Source organism: Gymnodraco acuticeps, unplaced genomic scaffold, assembly GCF_902827175.1.
Source record: "Gymnodraco acuticeps unplaced genomic scaffold, fGymAcu1.1, whole genome shotgun sequence".
Classification (NCBI taxonomy): domain Eukaryota; kingdom Metazoa; phylum Chordata; class Actinopteri; order Perciformes; family Bathydraconidae; genus Gymnodraco; species Gymnodraco acuticeps.
In genome coordinates, this window is record NW_022992313.1 from 626,600 (window position 1) to 645,038 (window position 18,439).

Below are 18,439 nucleotides of genomic sequence, written 5' to 3' on the forward strand. Positions count from 1 at the left end.
CAGTGGTCAAACGTTTTCTGTAAGTCTTCACAAGGTTTTCACACACTGTTGCTGGTATTTTTGGCCCATTCCTCCATGCAGATCTCCTCTAGAGCAGTGATGTTTTGGGGCTGTCGCTGGGCAACACGGACTTTCAACTCCCTCCAAAGATTTTCTATGGGGTTGAGATCTGGAGACTGGCTAGGCCACTCCAGGACCTTCAAATGCTTCTTACGAAGCCACTCCTTCGTTGCCCGGGCGGTGTGTTTGGGATCATTGTCATGCTGAAAGACCCAGCCACGTTTCATCTTCAATGCCCTTGCTGTTGGAAGGAGGTTGTCACTCAAAATCTCACGATACATGGCCCCATTCATTCTTTCCTTTACACAGATTAGTCGTCCTGGTCCCTTTGCAGAAAAACAGCCCCAAAGCATGATGTTTCCACCCCCATGTTTCACAGTAGGTATGGTGTTCTTTGGATGCAACTCAGCATTCTTTCTCCTCCAAACACGTCTAGTTGAGTTTTTACCAAAAAGTTCTATTTTGGTTTCATCTGACCATATGACATTCTCCCAATCCTCTTCTGGATCATCTAAATGCTCTCTAGCAAACTTCAGACGGGCCTGGACATGTACTGGCTTAAGCAGGGGGACACGTCTGGCACTGCAGGATTTGAGTCCCTGGCGGCGTAGTGTGTTACTGATGGTAGCCTTTATTACTTTGGTCCCAGCTCTCTGCAGGTCATTGACTAGGTCCCCCCGTGTGGTTCTGGGATTTTTGCTCACCGTTCTTGTGATCATTTTGACCCCACGGGGTGAGATCTTGCGTGGAGCCCCAGATCGAGGGAGATTATCAGTGGTCTTGTATGTCTTCCATTTTCTAATAATTGCTCCCACAGTTGATTTCTTCACACCAAGCTGCTTACCTATTGCAGATTCAGTCTTCCCAGCCTGGTGCAGGTCTACAATTTTGTTTCTGGTGTCCTTTGACAGCTCTTTGGTCTTGGCCATAGTGGAGTTTGGAGTGTGACTGTTTGAGGTTGTGGACAGGTGTCTTTTATACTGATAACGAGTTCAAACAGGTGCCATTAATACAGTTAACAAGTGGAGGACAGAGGAGGCTCTTAAAGAGCTTACGAAATGCTTTTAGCACCTGTTAGTGGGCTTAGTATATGATAGAGGTTGCATTTGTATTGTGAAATGTGCCATATCATTTTTTTATTATTGATCTATTTTGAATAAATCACGATTATAACAGCATACAAAAGTTGTCAGTTAGTAACAATCGTTTGTTGCGCCGGAAACATCAACTTCGGCCATTTCTGACGGTGACGTCATGAGTAGAACACAGCTGAGCTCAGTCCCGTTTGAATGCATTGAAGGGCCAAATATTATGACAAAGGATGCACAGCAATAAGACGCCAAGAATAATTGGCAAGCGATATGTTGCAGGAAAGACGGCCGGCAAAAATCACAGACTGTGTGAATGTGAACATTAATAGAATATCACCTCCCATCTTCAGAGCGATCTGACTATTATAACATTAGCGTTAAGAAAGCTTACTTAAATATCTGCCACAACATAAGTAACCGGATAAGAGTAACATTAAGTACAGTCCGCTGCACTGAGTGCAGATGTCGATGTGTCCCATTATCATTCATATCACATCATAATGTATCATATATGTCCTTATCTGAGTCAGCTGAGCCGTATCTGGCCGTGCAACACTCACAGTGTCACATACTGTATGCAGAAGTATTATTTTAAGCAACACATTAAGTTGACACTCGAGTCAAATGTAATTAAAGTCAGATCCAATCGTGTCTTAGACGGGGCATATCATAATGTACGCATTCAAACACTTGTTCTGTTACCAGCTGTATTCACCTTGCAGGTGCAGCTATGTGGCTTTTATCCTGGATAAAGTGTTTAAGTCATGGATGTTTAAAGTTTAATGTCTTCATATTTGTCTAATTATATAATTGACTTTTCATTCAGGAAGTATGACGCGCTGCGCTGTCAGTACGCTTCTCCATGTTTGTGATTGGTCGAATGCTCCAAATACCACCCCTTTCATGTGAACGCGCACCTAACTAGATAGGACACGGCTGGCTTGAGCGATCCACTTGATAACCCGGGTCGTAGTACAGTTTAGCGAGAGCGCGTATGTTTTGGATCAGGCCAACCGGCTAACTCAAACATATCCAGGTTAGGTTGAACCGGCTTCGTAGTACAGGCCTCTGGACCCTATGACTCGGACACTAGTTCTACCAAGGCCTATTAGAGGTAAGAGTGGTAGGAGAGGAGTGGAGTTATCTTTGTATTTAGGCTGTAAGTCGACAAAGGTGATCAGATGCTACACTGAACAAAAATATAAACGCAACACTTTTGTTTTTGCTCCCATTTTTCATGAGATGAACTCAAAGATCTAAAACATTTTCTATATACACAAAATAACCATTTCTCTCAAATATTGTTCACAAATCTGGAAAAATCTGTGATAGTGAGCACTTCTCCTTTGCCGAGATAATCCATCCCACCTCACAGGTGTGGCATATCAAGATGCTGATTAGACAGCATGATTATTGCACAGGTGTGCCTTAGGCTGGCCACAATAAAAGGCCACTCTGAAACGTGCAGTTTTGCTTTATTGGGGGGGGTCTGAGGGGTCCGAAAACCAGTCAGTATCTGGTGTGATGTGTAGGGTTAGGGTTAGGGTAATGTTGTGAATCGAGTGGCCTGTGTTCGTCGTCCATAACATACGCCTGCCCATACCATAACCCCACCACCACGGGCCACTCGATTCATTTGATATTGATTGTCTGCCAATACCGAATCCTGATCCGATTATTCTATTTCCCAGATAATACCGCTGCACCGTGTACACTAACTCTATTTGTTTTTGCCATTGTAATTCACCATAAGCAATTGTTGACTGTAACGTCTATACCAACCAACTGTAATTTGTAATGTATTATACTTTAACGGTTCTGGCAACCACAGCAGCCCAAATGTTAACGTAAATGTCAAGTTTTCTTTTTACAGTGTACTTATATCTGTACATTTATTTTCAGTTTGCGTGAAGAAGTGGCTTCAACAGACAGAAGTGCTGGCCAGATTGGGAAAGGCTGGATGCTACACAACGGGAAACATTATGGACATGAACAAGAAAAAACCAAAAACACTTTCTTTGTTGCCTTTTTCTTATCATATATAGTGTTACGGTTTTTTTTGTTACCATTTAAATATTGAATTCTATGTATTACTTTTATTTTAAATCAAATGCACCGGTTTTAGATAATATATTTATTTTGATGTGTAGCTTGATTTGCAGGTTGGTTGTTATTTGTATAATTATTGTATTGTTACTGTGTATTTTATTATATTAACTAGCTATTTATTAAATTAAAATACTGTTATGAACACTATACAATGTCTTTATTTTTGGTAGATACCAAAATACATGACAATGAATCTTTGTAATATATTTATGTTCTCTTGTTTAAATAATCATACCAGTATTTAATGTGTGCTGGTCACCTGGAATCCTGGTAAGCTCCCAGCAGGGTATATTCAATACTATTATTCAATATAAGCTGGTGATAGATGGATAAACCAGCCATCCTGACCAGAGGCGCGGGAAGGTATTTTGAGTGGGAGTGCTGAGGTGCTGGACTCCAGTGAGCACTATAGAGCACGCACAAAAGCACTCCCCACCAGTGTTGTGCTAGTTACTGAAAACCAGTAACTAGTTACCATTACTAGTTACCATTACTAGTTACTTCATGTCAAAAGTAACTCAGTTACTTTACTAGTTACTTACACCCAAAAGTAATGCGTTACTGTGAAAAGCAACGTTTTCGTTACTTGAAAAAAGGGCTCCCATTAACGCCCTTATAGCCTTCATTTCAGTACTGTTATTGCATTGGAGAATAATACAATCTGTTGATCAACTTGACATGCCTTATATGCAATCTGGATTGCATCGATATTAGCTGGCTTTCCATTTTTGTATATTCTTTCTCCAGGTAGTTGGAAAAAGTTTTCCGTCCCATATGCCGTGTGCCGCCCGGACATGGTATCATGCTAACTAGCTCCCTGAAAGCGGGTGACTCCACTGTAGCAATAGCCTGCATGTGTTCTACAACATACCGTGCAATGGCTTTATCGACTTTTCCCTGGATAACAGTCCCTTGGTTAAAATCCAGCCGCTGTTGCTTAGGTGGAGGTGGAGTGGCGTCGGCTGAGTCTCTGTGGTCTTAGCTACTAGCTTCGTCCCAGCATGTTGTTTTTGCAGATGTTTTAAGAGATTTGAATTACTGGTTTGGGCAGTAGATAAGATCTTTGACCCGCCAGGACACAACTTACATTTAACAGAAACTCTCTTTTCTTTGTGCTCGACAAAAGTGAAATAGTGAGAATATCTCCAGGTGGAGAAACTAGACTTGAGCTCCGCCGCCGCCATGATAGTCTTGTTAGTAAACAACACAAACACGCCCACTGCCCGTCTCCGCATGTGACACAGGAAGTATCCAATTACATTTACTCAAGTACTGTACTTAAGTACAGTTCTCATCTCTGTTCGCCTGGCTGTTGACTATATAAAAAAAACTAACGCAGTAACGGAGTAACGCACCATGTAGTAACGGTAACTGAGTTACTGAATTTAAAAAGTAATGCGTTAGAGTACTAGTTACTGCCAAAAATAACGGCGTTACAGTAACGCGTTACTTGTAACGCGTTAGTCCCGACACTGTTCCCCACACGCAAACACACCCGCAACTGTTACAATGAAGGCTCGATAATCAGCTCACGGCATATAGGCAGGGGGTAAAGTACTATTTTTTACGAGTGTGAAGCGGACCTCACCTCCTCTAGGGGGGTGCTCACCTCCTCTAGGACCTCACCTCCTCCAGGGAGGTCCGGGGGGATGCTCCCCCGGGAAGATTTTTTCTAAATATTGAAGTTAAAAGCATCCATCTGGTGCACTTTGAGAGCAACATTAAGAGATCTATGGATACCTCTCTCAGCACCCATATGAAACAGAACTGTAAACAGATTTACTTTTTCTTTATGGATATTTTACAAATCACTCCCCTTTCAAACTGTATTCTTGTTTTACTGCCATATAGTATTTCATAACTGTTTTTCCTTTATTCTCTTATTTTTTTTATAACGATAATGATCATATGAAGGTGTGCCGCGGAAATAATCTTTTCAATAATTTGTGACCAAACCGTTTGAGACCCACTGAGATAACTTAGACTAAAGTTAACAATCTAAACACTCAGAGAGTCCTTTAGCTCACCTGAGCCTCTCAGTCTGAGAGGAGAGCTCTCCTCCAGCTTGTTGTGGAACAAACCGCTCCGTATGTCCGTTAGTGCAGCTAGCTAACCAGATGCTAACAACACAGTCCCTGCTGCTGGCACCGGTCCCTCTCTCTCTCTCTCCCTCTCTCACACACACTAAATGCGCTATTTCCTCACACACACATACAGAGCCGAGCTTGAATGACACAAGCACACTTATTTCCATGAAACTCTCCGATTGGTCTGGTGTCATGCCTCTGTTGCATTCACTAAACACTGGAAATTACAGTCCTGCCGTCCTCTCTAGTGTCATGATGAGGTTCACGTAAAGCACGGTTAATGTATTATATTATTGAGGTAGAATTGTCCGGAGCTACAGAATTGTAGCCAACAATGTGGAATTTAGTGGCTACATATTACACAGATGATGCACAGCGGGAGCAACAATAACCGTCAAATAATAATTCAGACAGGGGAGCTCCGCACCCCCTGCCTGCCGCTAGGGTGTGCTACAGCGCCCTCAGCACCCCCCTTCCCGCGCCCATGATCCTGACCAGCTAAAGTGTCCAAAACCCCTCTCCAGCCAACCATTCCAGCCTAATATCTACTGGCTGGTCAATTTACAACAGCCTGACCAGCTACATTTATCTAAGCTGTTTTTTTCAGCAGTCATTATTATTTATTTACTATTTTTTGAGAATCTCTGAATTATAGTCAAATGTATATACCAGTCTCTGTTCTGTTGCCTGAGCCAAGTTTGCCTGCTACATTACGATGTATTATTATTGATTTACTATTTATTGAGAATCTCTATGAATTAAAGTCAAATGTATACCAGTCTGTGTTCTGTTGCCGCATCGGATCTCCGCCAAATCCAGGATCATCACCCCCCATGTTCGCTCCCGTCTGTATCTCTACCGCTACTTGAATACTGTGGCTCAAACAGGTATGGTTCCACCACGTTAGACTCGCCCGCATGATCTGATTCCACCACACCGGCATCCTCTTCAATAAAATCCTCCTCTTCTTGAAAGTGCACCGAGTCTATTGACGACTCACTGTCACTCGATTCTGTCTCCAGAGTCCGACATCAGCCATATAGGTAGTGTATTATTTAACAAGTGTTCTACTCGTGACGTGCGTGACGTCACTAACCGGCGAAAGCTGTTTTGTTCGGAGCGGTCATGTAACATCGGAAGCGAGCATGGAAAGTTGTGATAAACCACGATTTATAAATACAGCGGGCATATTGTCATGAATGACATGATTTCCCATTAATAATAGTATATATATTATCGTAATAAGAACAGTATTGTCCTTCATTTCGTAAGCTCTTTAAAGAAGAAGTTACAGGTCTGTGAGAGCCAGAAATCTTGTTTGTTTGTAGGTGACCAAATACTTATTTTACCGAGGAATTTACCAATTAATTCATTAAAAATCCTACAATGTGATTTCCTGGATTCTTTCCCCCCATTCTGTCTCCCATAGTTGAAGTGTACCTAGGATGAAAATTACAGGCCTCTCATCTTTTTAAGTGGGAGAACTTGCACAATTTGTGGCTGACTAAATACTTTTTTGCCCCACTGTAAATAGAGTCTGCGTTGTGGCTGAGGAAAAGTGTCAGTGGGGGGGTCGGTCCTTGTTTATGAGGCCGTTAGCGGAGGGAAAGAAACTGTTCAGGTGGTGAGAGGTTTTGTTCCTGATGAAGCGCAGCCTCCTGCCAGAGGGGAGGGGGGTGAACAGTTTGTGTCCAGGGTGGGAGGGGTCGGCCACTATCTTCCCTGCCCGCCTCAGGGTCCTGGAGGCATGCAGGACGTGGAGGGATGGCAGATTGCAGCCGATTACCCTCTCGGTAGCGGGCCCTTATCCTTGGCTGTAGCTGCAGCGTACCAGATGGTGATGGAGGAAGTGAAGATGGACTCCATGATGGAGGTGTAGAAGTTCACCATCATCGTCTTTGGCATATATATATATCATAAAGGCACAATGCACAAGGCCTTCCTTGCCTTTCAGCTTCAGGAATGAAACCAATCCATAACCACTCTCGCTGGCATCGGAGAATTGGTGTTGCTGTGCAGTAGCAATATGTCCAAATCCCTCAGGCTTGACGCGTCTCCTTACTTGGGAGTGGGAAAGCTGTGATAGTTGGGTTAACCAGGTCCTCCAGCATTGTGCAAGCCTGTCAGGAATCTCCTCATCCCATCTAAGCCTTTCCTGCATAGTTGCTGCAGAAAGATTTTAGGTGGGAGCACAACTTCCCAGGAATCCTAGCGTGTCATAGATGGAGCTTTCTACTAACAAAACTCCTCTTCTTGTGACTGCTCTCTGGCTGATGTCGACTCTGAACTTGAAATAATCTGATTTTATGCATCGAAGGACGCCGAGTGCTCGTTCAACAGGCAGACCCTCTTTAGCCAGATCTAAGTATTTTACTTCCTTGGCTCTCTCATTCTCTGGAATAGCCTTAAAGAGGGCTCGGCTATTGTTTGTCCATTTCGTTAGAGGAAAACCCCCTTAGGCGCATAACGACATGAGGTCTCTGCTCAGGGCAATGGCTTCATAATCACTACTGACCGATTTGAACCAGTCATCGACATAAAAGTTCCTCGGAACTGTCTCTAAGGCTTGAGTTGATGCTGCAGTCCTGTTTTCTTCTACTGCTCTTCTTAAGGCAAAGTTAGCACAGCAGGCAGATGAAGTGGCGCCGAAAAGATGTACAACCATTTTGTACTCAACCTGAACCAACGCACAGGGGGGCCCTTTAGCGTCGACTTTCAACTATCAGGGAGTCCCATTGACTTGCATAGAGCTCCCTGAACGTCAGTAATAGACGAGTTGTGATCGCAGAGAAATGCTCTCCGCCGACCCATTCTCACAGCGTTTATCAACCTTTTTCTTACTCAATATCAGCCACACTTATACCTCATTCACACCAACGGTGTTTCGGGGCCGGTTCGGAGCTGGAGCTTGAAAAGCACCGGGTTTTCCTCTTCACACCGCAGCGGAGCAGCCTCTTAGCTCCGGAATCCGGTTCATTTCGAGCACCAACAAATTGTCCGGCCAGAGCAAAAGCACTGCATACGTTACGCTTACGTCGAGGCGGGGGCAGATCAACTCCTGAACAACAACAAAAAGCCGGCGTTTTATCCAGTTTGTACACAATGATGGAGAAACTTAACAAGCAGCAGTGGTCCACTGAAGAGACCAGCTACCTACTGGGAATCTGGTCTTCCGAAGAGGTACAGAGGAAGCTGGAGCACAATCGGCCATTGTTGTTGTTGTCGTTGTCAGCTGTTAGGGGTTTCCGTGCGGTTTGGCTTTATGAAGCAGGCACGCAAACGGTTACGTCATGACGCAAACGATGACGCAATGACGCAGCACCAGTCGGACTCTGGGCGGTGTGAAAAGAGCCGGAGCTAAACCGAAGAACCGGTTCTGAACCTGCAAAGCTCTAGCACGGAGCTTGAACCGGAGTTGCGTTGGTGTGAATGAGGTATTATTGAGTGTTTATTTATATTTATTTATTTGATGATAAATAACACATCCAATAAGAGCCAGGGGGTTAAAAAAAGACACAGAAGAATGAAAGAGGCATTAAGGAGCTGACTTAATACACATTTTGAAATATCACTATGAATCTTTTTAACACATTTTCCAGAACTGTATTTTTTTAAGAAAGAAAAAACTATTTTAATTAATTAATAAAACAAAAAAGGATGGCTTGCTACCTTTCCATTAAACAGCAGTGTATATGGTTTTACCCAAAACATTATTATATTAACCAAATCAGATATTGAAGATTCCATAATATCAATATAAAATTAAATGTGACATAATTTGAAAGCATGAATATCTGTTCATTTAAACAACCAATCTCTCACATTAGACTAACGTCATTTAGAAAAAAGGCATGAGAAAAATTATGTTTCAATGATTCAACAGAACATGGGTCTACTTCTAATTTAAATTCAGAAATAGGGGTAGATTTATGGATTTTAAAATTAGTCTATTTTACTTTAGGGAAAATAGGCCATTTTATAAAATAAGATTGAGCTTTTTCAGCAGTATAATGTATGTTGTTAAGGGTCCCATGTCATGCTTTTCTGGTTATTACCCGTCCCCTTGTTGTTATGAAGGTTGTTCTGCATGTAAACGGTCTGCAGAGTCACAAACCCTCAAAGTACACCCTGTAGCGAGTACAACTCTAACACAGAAAGACCTGTCTGTGCTGCCCCAGAACGCCTCTTTGGACATTTCTCTTTTTCCATTGTTTGCTTCCTGGGTTCTGTGACGTGTGAACACCCAAATCAACAACAAATGACCGGATTGGCCCAAATGGACCAATCCGCGGAGCACCTCACACACCAGGATCCCTTGGCTAACTAACAGGGGCCGTATCTCATTTCTGGAATTTCCCCTCCTCGACTCCTCGGTCCTCCGGTAGTGACTTACTATGTGGGCCATAATAAGAAGTGAGAAATTGTCGTTTCCTTGGACCTTGATGTGAAGTTAAGATTTTTGACAAGCTTTAGGTATTGCAATTTCACACGTGTACAAAAGTAGCTTAATTAATTAAATGTAAGCGATGTGATGCAAGTAGCTCTTGGTCACTTTCATTTTTTCAAAGTAGCTCTCAGATGAAGAAAGGTTGGAGACCCCTGCTTTAAACTATTCAAAGATTGTTTAAAAAACATTCATCTTAGAATGAATTTCCATCAAGTTACCGGTATTGTCCATGAACAGCTTAACTTCATTCAGTTTAGCAGTGAGTTACTTCTCCCTACATTGTATTGCTGCAGCCGCTACTCCATGGCCTTTTCTGTAGGTTGGACTGCCCTCTTGTGGGCGTTGTCCATAATCGCTCCGACATTATTTAGCCTGTTCTATAAACCAGGGGTTCCCAACCTTTATTGTGCAAAGGACCGGCAGATACAATACAATAAAATCGTGGACCGGTTGTCAATTTTAACTGATTGCCGTTGTTGGACACACACAAACACAACGAACATACACACACACAGCGGAGCTGAGCAGAGCACATACACATCGTGCGCCTTTGTGACCGGACATTTCCTTCATACAACGAGTAATAGGGGGAATAATCGGGCCGTTCGATGTGTGTGTGTGTGTGTAGAGGTGTGTGTGGTTGAAACGTAGCAGCCTGCAGTGGGGAACACAGTGAAGGTGGTGTGTACGCGCTGGTGCTGCACTTCTCAGAGGCTGCCTCCTGATGCTGAAGCCATTTCATGAAGTGAAGGAGGTCTTACAAATAAAAAAATAGCTCTACATCCCTGGCCGCAATGTCCTTAAAATGAAGTCCGAGTTCGAAATATATCTCGAATAATGTATGCACTGCCATTTCCCCACATAAACATAACATGAAATAATATGACTGGTATAGGTGCGAACATTTAAAAATAATTGAATTTTTTTGTTGTTGTTGCAAATATTACGATAAACTCAGCTATTTCGCGGCCCGGCAGTAACACCTCCGCAGCCCGGTACCGGTCCGCGGACCTGTACCGGGCTGCGGACCCCCTGCTATAAACCACACAGCAACAGCAGTTTTATCCAGTGGCTCGAACTCCAACGGTAAGGCATTTACAATAGCGTTACAGCTTGCAGTCAATGTCCACAGCGCAAATAATAATCCAAATTGTCCTTTGTAGGTTCCCACACACTCCTAATGCTTATGTCCTTGTCGAAAGCTTTGGACTTAGTCCATGCACTTATTTCTCATGCTCTGACATAGCATCCAAATGGGGAAATCCATGATTCCTTCTTGACACTCGGGCCAAACATCCACAGAAGAAGCTTAAAAAAACAATGTCTGCTTTTAGGGCGAGTTTTTTTACTTGTTAGCGGCAAAAATCATACACAAATAAAACTGAAAATTGACTAAAAGGTTAAACTGCCGCTAAAGCACCAGATAGCGAATCTTACGGATGGGAGTGATCCAAGTCCAGACAAGAATATCCTTTCGTGCATTTATTTTCATGATTTGATATCATCAAACAAAGTGCATTTAACCATTCTCCTGTAACTTGCCATTTGCCTATCCTCAGGCTTCCTCATGCTTTTCCCAGTGGTAAAAAAACCATGTGCTTACATGTGCTCTAATCCCACCACCACCTGGCTCCAATATATATGATTACCCCAGGTGCCCCAATTACCCAGCGCCCAAAGATGCCTTCAAAATAAAGCCATCAATAATTACCATAACAACATAAATTGCCATAATGGCTCTTACAGGGAGGCTGAACGTTGGTATTGAGCTTACATGTTTGTGGGGTTGTGTGTTGTGGATGCATGTGCGTACATAGTCACAGACAATATTTACATGTGCACTGTAAAATGTGAATCCAAATAAACTATAAGTGTATGAGGACTCACTGGCAAACACAGACACGTTGTCCTGGTAGGCCTGGTTCAGGGTGTAGTTGACGATGCTGTCCTCGTTGGGAAAGCCCTTGAAGACATCAACACTAACCTGGAAGCATAGGGAAAAATATCCTTTGACAACAGAAATGAACAAATCAAAACCTTTAAAACCATCATAATGAAGGACTGCAACATCTGCTTTGCTAGAATCAGAAACCTCTCCCTCTCTTTCTGCCTCAGTCATGTGAGAACATCACATGCAGCTGGCCTGTTTTGTTGGGAGTCAGAGTTCTTCACTGAACTGACCTTAGACATGAAGCGTGTCCAGCCGCAGGCAGCGTTGTCGATGGTGTCCATCTGCTCCAGCAGGATGGAGATGTTCGGAAGGCTGTAGTTTCCCTCCATCAGACCCTGCATTAGCTCACTGTCTGTGCTATTCAACAGCTCAGGGTGCTGCTGCAGCTCTGAGGACAGCTGGGGAGAATAGAAGGAGGAGGAACAGAGACTAATGTGTGTGCAACGTTACATGATTTCTGACTTAAGTCTAATTTCTCGGAAAATATCAACTCAATGTGAAATTATCAATGCACATTATTTCTTTTACATCATGATAGTACTGCATCTTTGATTTTGAAAGATGCCTAGATTCTACCTGCTGCAGCCACACCAACTGGTTGTGCAGACGACCCTCCTCCAGAAAAGTCCTGAGCTGGGCGGAGATGTTGAGCCAGACCCGGGTGTAGTGTGTCACGTTTCCAATAAAAGCAAAGGTCTCATTTGCCTACAGTAAGTGCAAACAGTTAATACATGTTAAAAAAAAACATTTGTATGAATTCATCTATGTATGTATGTACTTTTGCTTTGGTAGTGCTACAGTCACGCTGCAAATAACATTTGATTCTGTTGATCCTTAAAAAAAAGGAGAAAATAAAACAACAAAGGCTAGCTCCATTGCATAACCCTGAAAACTGAAGCAAAACTCGAAAGGATATGGCATTCCACTAAGCAGCAAGAAATGCGTTTACTTATAGGCATATTATCATTTCTAACATTTGGACTGTCTCTGTTGTAAATGTATTATCCTTTATTTAAACACGACACCTATTGCACCTATTGTCCGTCCTGGGAGAGGGACCCTCCTCTGATGTTTCTCCCCATAAACTGTGGGGATTATTATGGAGTTTTTCCTTGTTACTGCGAGGGTCTCAGGACTGAGGGTGAGGTTTTCTGTATACTCTGTAAAGCCCCCTGAGAGAAATGTGTAATTTGTGATATTAGGCTATATAAATAAAATGCAATTGATGGATTTATTTGATTGTCTGACTTTCATACCATAAGTAAGTAGATATGTTTTTTTAGCTCTTTCTGCTGGATGTATGAATATGACACTTTTACCAGGTGAAAACATTTCAGTGCCACAGCCTTCTCAGAGTGAATAATGTGAACACCTAGACTACTTGCCTTCTGAATCACTTTATCCACTTGCGATCCAATGGGGGAGTAGAGGATCTTGGGATTTGTCGTCATCAAATGAACCAGTAGTCCCAGATTCCTCTGCTCTTTACTGGTGAATCCCAGAGAACTCATGTTCCCCTGCTTTAGAGCCTCCGGCTCGATGATCCTGCAACCAGAGCCGCAGGTTAAAGGCAATTAACTGCCAAGTCACAGTCCTTGGGAATTAGATTTGCAGTTTATATATTATCCATCACAGGTTGTTATATATTGAAAATGGACTGCGTACAGCTGCAAAGATAGTATTTTGAAAATGAATGCTTAGGAGATTCCATTAAATGCAACAATGATACAAACACGAAATAAATATAATATAAGAAATTAGGAAAAGGCACTGTTAAAGACTGAACTAGCCCTAACCCACTAGTAAGACAATAATTGTAGTTTACTAAGCTTTGAGCTTTAGCAATTACTTCAACAGCTGAAATCACACACCTCACATGTTATATCTTTATAAACAAGACCAATTCAGGCTCTTTTTAGATCAAGTTGTGTAACCTGTGACATGGCAGATTAATTGTTCCACAGACTTGTCCGAAAAGCTGCCATAAAAAAAACGTTGGAAATGTAAAAAAAACTATTTTTGATGCCAATCTGTAAAAGAGCAAAAACTATTTTCAACCATAATCACCTCCACTGCTCTTATTTCATGGAATACATGCTCTTTACTTCTGGTAGAAACTGATGCTCTTGTAGAATCAACAGTCACTCTTTAGGAGGACGGCTGCATCTAAGGTCAAACACCGACCCTGCAGCAGCTCCTTACAGGGGACCTGACACTTGCTAGTGAGGCCATATTGGAGCGAAATATAATAATATTAATTTTATATAGTTTTGCATTCCTATGGCAGGGCTAAACTGTTAAGCCATCTTAAAATCAGAATCAGAAATTCTTAGTAAAGCAATTGCCATTCAATGTTGACAACTATGTAGATCCTAGCAGTCTTATTGTTTACAGTCACCTTTAAACAAATAATAAACCATGTTTTAATCAAACAGAATCATATTTTGAATGATAAAGACAATACTCGCAGAAGGATTTGCTGTGTTCAAACTGACCCTGCTGTGCGATTGGTCCCCTGCTCTCACCTGTTGTGCCCACACAGGATGGGCTGCAGTCCGGCCCACAGCTGCACAAAGGCTGAAAACTGAGAGTGAGGGTTCTCTGCTTCCTCCTTTCCTTTCCTTCCTCCTGTTCCTCCACCTTCCTCTGCACCTCCACCCCCCTCTTCTCCAGGGATGTCAGTTGTGTTTGGGCCCCATGTGGTAGCGTTAAGGGGCCAAGTCATGTTTGTGGGGGAGGCTGGAGTTCGACCAGCGCAGGCTCCTTTGGGCAGCAGGCGGGCCAGGCCAGAGAGCAGGTCCACGTCCTTCAGAAGCCTCTCCATATCAGCCAGGTCCTTCAGCAAGGCCTTGAGGTCGGCCTGAGAGAGGGGGGCCACAGAGCGGGGCCGCTCCAGCTGGAGCTGGGGGGCAAGAGGGGAAGACAGGAAGACATGATGGAGGGATGGAGCTGGGTAGCAAATATAATATGGTACAAACTGGCTGCTGTTAGTGAGGCTAACTGTCTACTTTAAAGATACCAATAATATTGTACAAGTTGTTAAAAAACAAAAGTTCTTGACATCTTTCCATTTCAAGCCTCTTCAAGTTGCACACGAAATGCTGTCGAAGAGTTTGTCGTTTCAAATCAAGACAGAGGCACAGCAAAACCATTGACAACCTGGTCTCTATTCTTCCATGTTTTTGTATTGACATTTTTGGAAGAGTATTGAGGCTGAGTGCTGCTCAACAGGCTGCCATCAATGTCCACCACTAAAATAATTAGTTTGTTGTTGTTAAAGAGAAACGTTTTATTTCTCTGCCGTCGAAGCCTTTCAGTGACAAAGCACTATTAGTTACCGTACATTGACAATGAGAGATTAGGTGGCAGATGTTCAGCGGTCCCTCTGTACCTTCTCTCTGACCCGCTGGGTGTTGATCTGCTCTCTCAGCTCCAGGCTCAGCAGTCTGAAGCGCTCTGCTCTTTGACCCTCCCCCCCGCCGCACACTGCTCTGAGGTAGGCCTGCAGCACCGGTCGCTGCTTCTCTGGCACCATCAGGATGGTACTGAGCTCACTAGCCCCGCCCTCCCCACAGGTGAGGACCTCCAACATGGCCCCAGTCAGAAGAGCCCCCTGTGGAAGATAGAATTAATTTATTTGACTTCAGCATCTACAACGCATGCTAATAATTATCCATGATTAATCATAATTTATCAAACATTTGAAATACTAGTATTTACTTGTATAATGCGAGAAAATTAATAAATACATGTGTGTCGTAATAAAGAAATGCATTCAAACTGCTAAGAGGAATCAGAGCGTTTTATCTCACCTCAGTTAGGATGATTTATGAATTATTGGCTTGAAGTCAGACCATTTTCCAACAGTTAGCTAAAGCATGGACAAATCTGCTGCTGCTGTGATTCCCCCCTGTATAATGGGCTCTACACAGGACTTGTGTTTGTAGTATTCACGCTGCAGCTCAATCCTTCCTACAGTGGAGACTCTGTCTGCTGTCTCCCTCTGCAACTTCAGGAAGCTGGAGCATGGTTCAGTAAAATTCCTCTGTTTTCACCCCAGCTAAAGAGCGAGTGCAGATCATGAGTCATGGATCAGTTTTGCCGTTACAGTGAGGTAGTGAAGGTTCTTACTGATGTCCGAGGGCAGTGTAACACATGTGGCTCTGCCAGTTTCTCCACCCTATCTTTTACACTGCAATGCGATTCATGGTGAACATCAGCTCTTAATTAATTAATTAAGTAATTGCAGGCATTTAAAAACTGTTTTCCTCACTTAACCAGAGAAGTGCACAACCGGACAGTCCATTTCTTAGAGTTGCTGTCTTTTTTCATGAGCATGTGATCTTATGTCAGTCAGAAGATGAAATGCCTTTCCTGTTTTTATGTAGGACTAGTTTGTTTTGAGAAATTACTCGATCTCAGGTCATGGGGAGTATTCCTTTGTATCGTAGGGTATGTCAAAAGGGAAAAGCAGAAGGAAAGCTGAAGCCGTAAAGAGATAGGCTGGGCCCAACCTTGGTCTAAATGTGTGTCTTAGTATTGCAGAGTTCACACACAAAGTGACATAAATAGTTTTTGTTGAGGCATTTAAGAAAGTTCAAACCCTACTTTTACTCCTCTACAATGCACTAAAATGGTCCAACATGTGTGGGGAAAGGACAGGAAATTATAATCCGACGAGCAGTTAATCTGAAGTATACTAAAGCTGTTTTTGTGACTGTACATTGCTGGATAACAATTCAATTACAGTATATAATTAATATAACATGCTGTCTTAGGCCTACTGGTGCAGTCCCAGCTCAAGACCGTGTCTCTGAAACATACAGGTTGACAAATACTTGTCCATATGTATTGCTCTTTGATATGTAATACATAGTGATAAAGACATTCTGTATAGACAGTCTCATGAAGGTATGTGGAAAAATCGTTGTGCAAAGTTCTTCACAAATTCTTCTACAGATTTCTTTTTGCAGATATGTGAAATGACTTAAATATGTTATGGAGGCAGAGTGAAGGATTTAAATTGTCTTCATTTGAATAAGGGAACACTTAGGGGATTATCATCTCTTCTTAAACTATTTAGACTCACTGAGTCTGCATCTCACTGTCTGCTATCTCGACCAGATAGGACTCTCTGCTGATTCAGAAACCTCTGTAAGTTCTATTTTTGTTTCTAGACCTCTCTGTTTCATTCACTCTACTCTGTATAACTGTTCTGTAGTTATTCTAGCTAAAATTGTGTTTTGAAATCTCCGAACAGCTAAATTACCTGTTTTTCAGGCAGAAATCGGGGTAACTTATTTTTTCAGAAATCTTAAAAACTGAAACATTTGCTTCTTAGGGTTCACTTTGACTAGGGTTCACTTTGAATAAACAATTGTACAAATACTAAGTGCTTTACTAGTGGTAATTGTAGTAGGGCTATCTTAAAACCTCTGTAACAAGGGTTTAGTCTGACATTGGTCTGTAAAAAGTGCATTACAATAGGCCTGAAGGCTCAGGTGTGAAGTGAGACAGTTTCAGCTGGTGCCCATCAGCTGCAGAGAGTTAACTAATTAAGGCCCCGGCCACACGAGGACGAAAACGGTCGTTTGCGTTACTGTTTAGTGTCATATAGACCGTTCGGCCACACGAGGACGACCGAATACGGCACTAAACGACTGCGGAAACGATAACGGGTCCAAAGGTGGATAGAACGGCATAAGTAAGGCTCTGGGGGGCCAACGGCTCCGTGTGTGCCCCGTATACGATCATTTTCTGATAATGATGAGGCAATAGCCCCGCCTCTCCCCACCTCTGCTGCTTACCCCCGCGTCAAAGTAAACTGCACACTGAATTCAGATTATTTATCTTTCTCTCGATATTCTTTCACACACAGTGACGTCACGAGCTACCCACAATGCAACGCGCGCCATATATCTATATAGAAATACGCCATTTTCCTGGAGGTGCTAATATCCTGGAGGTACTAATATAAACAGCTAGCTTACGTAGCCAGGCAGAGCGCACTAGGTTTTTTTTCTGAATTAACGACCGAAGAAATTGCTGCATGTCTTCGGATTACATCTCTGGACTTGAGGGGTGTGCTCTAGGTCGTTACCAGCGTAAACTAGAGCTGTGTGGGTTATCCGATTGCCCTTACAGACTGCCTGCAGATGTATGGAAAAACGACTCTCGAAAGTGGCCTTCGGTTGATTTTGGCAGCATCTACGTCTATCTTCTAGAAACACCAGGTGAATACCCCACTTGTCACAATAATATTATCATGCCAATGCATATATGTGGTATTTTAGAGTTGACTAGATATTGATTAAGGCAATAGACTATGATATTCTGCTTGCACCTCGTGTGAAATGGTGGATACCGGAAGTACGGTGTCGCCCTCGGCCCAAAACCCGTATGTGTGTGTGAAAGAATGGACCTAAACGCGAGTGAAGTCTAATCTGACAGAACGGAGACACCTCTCAAACTACCTAAACTAGTTATAAATATGTTTATTTTTACTGTCGGCCGGGTCACTCATTACTGGATCAGCTGCTGCATGAGACACTGACGCTGTCCGAAGAGAGGGAGGAAAAAGAGAGGCTCCATGTATTTTATTATTATATTATATAGATTCGTTATTCATTTGTTTTGAAGCTCAATAAATAACAAAGAACACCTTTGACCGGCACTTTTTTGTCCGGAAGATTTA

At 42.7% G+C, this 18,439-nt stretch overlaps 1 protein-coding gene across 1 annotated transcript in view; it reads right to left on the reverse strand.

Annotated features, from left to right (window-relative positions):
- Window positions 1-18,439, reverse strand: part of abca2 (ATP-binding cassette, sub-family A (ABC1), member 2) — a 238,833-nt gene that overhangs the window by 132,435 nt on the left and 87,959 nt on the right. The window contains exons 8-13 of the mRNA XM_034208396.1: window positions 15,137-15,358; window positions 14,271-14,647; window positions 13,131-13,290; window positions 12,322-12,450; window positions 11,976-12,143; window positions 11,682-11,778 (exon numbers count right to left, since the gene is read on the reverse strand). Of these exons, the coding sequence (XP_034064287.1) occupies window positions 11,682-11,778; window positions 11,976-12,143; window positions 12,322-12,450; window positions 13,131-13,290; window positions 14,271-14,647; window positions 15,137-15,358 (1,153 nt within the window). The remainder of the gene's footprint in view (window positions 1-11,681; window positions 11,779-11,975; window positions 12,144-12,321; window positions 12,451-13,130; window positions 13,291-14,270; window positions 14,648-15,136; window positions 15,359-18,439) is intronic.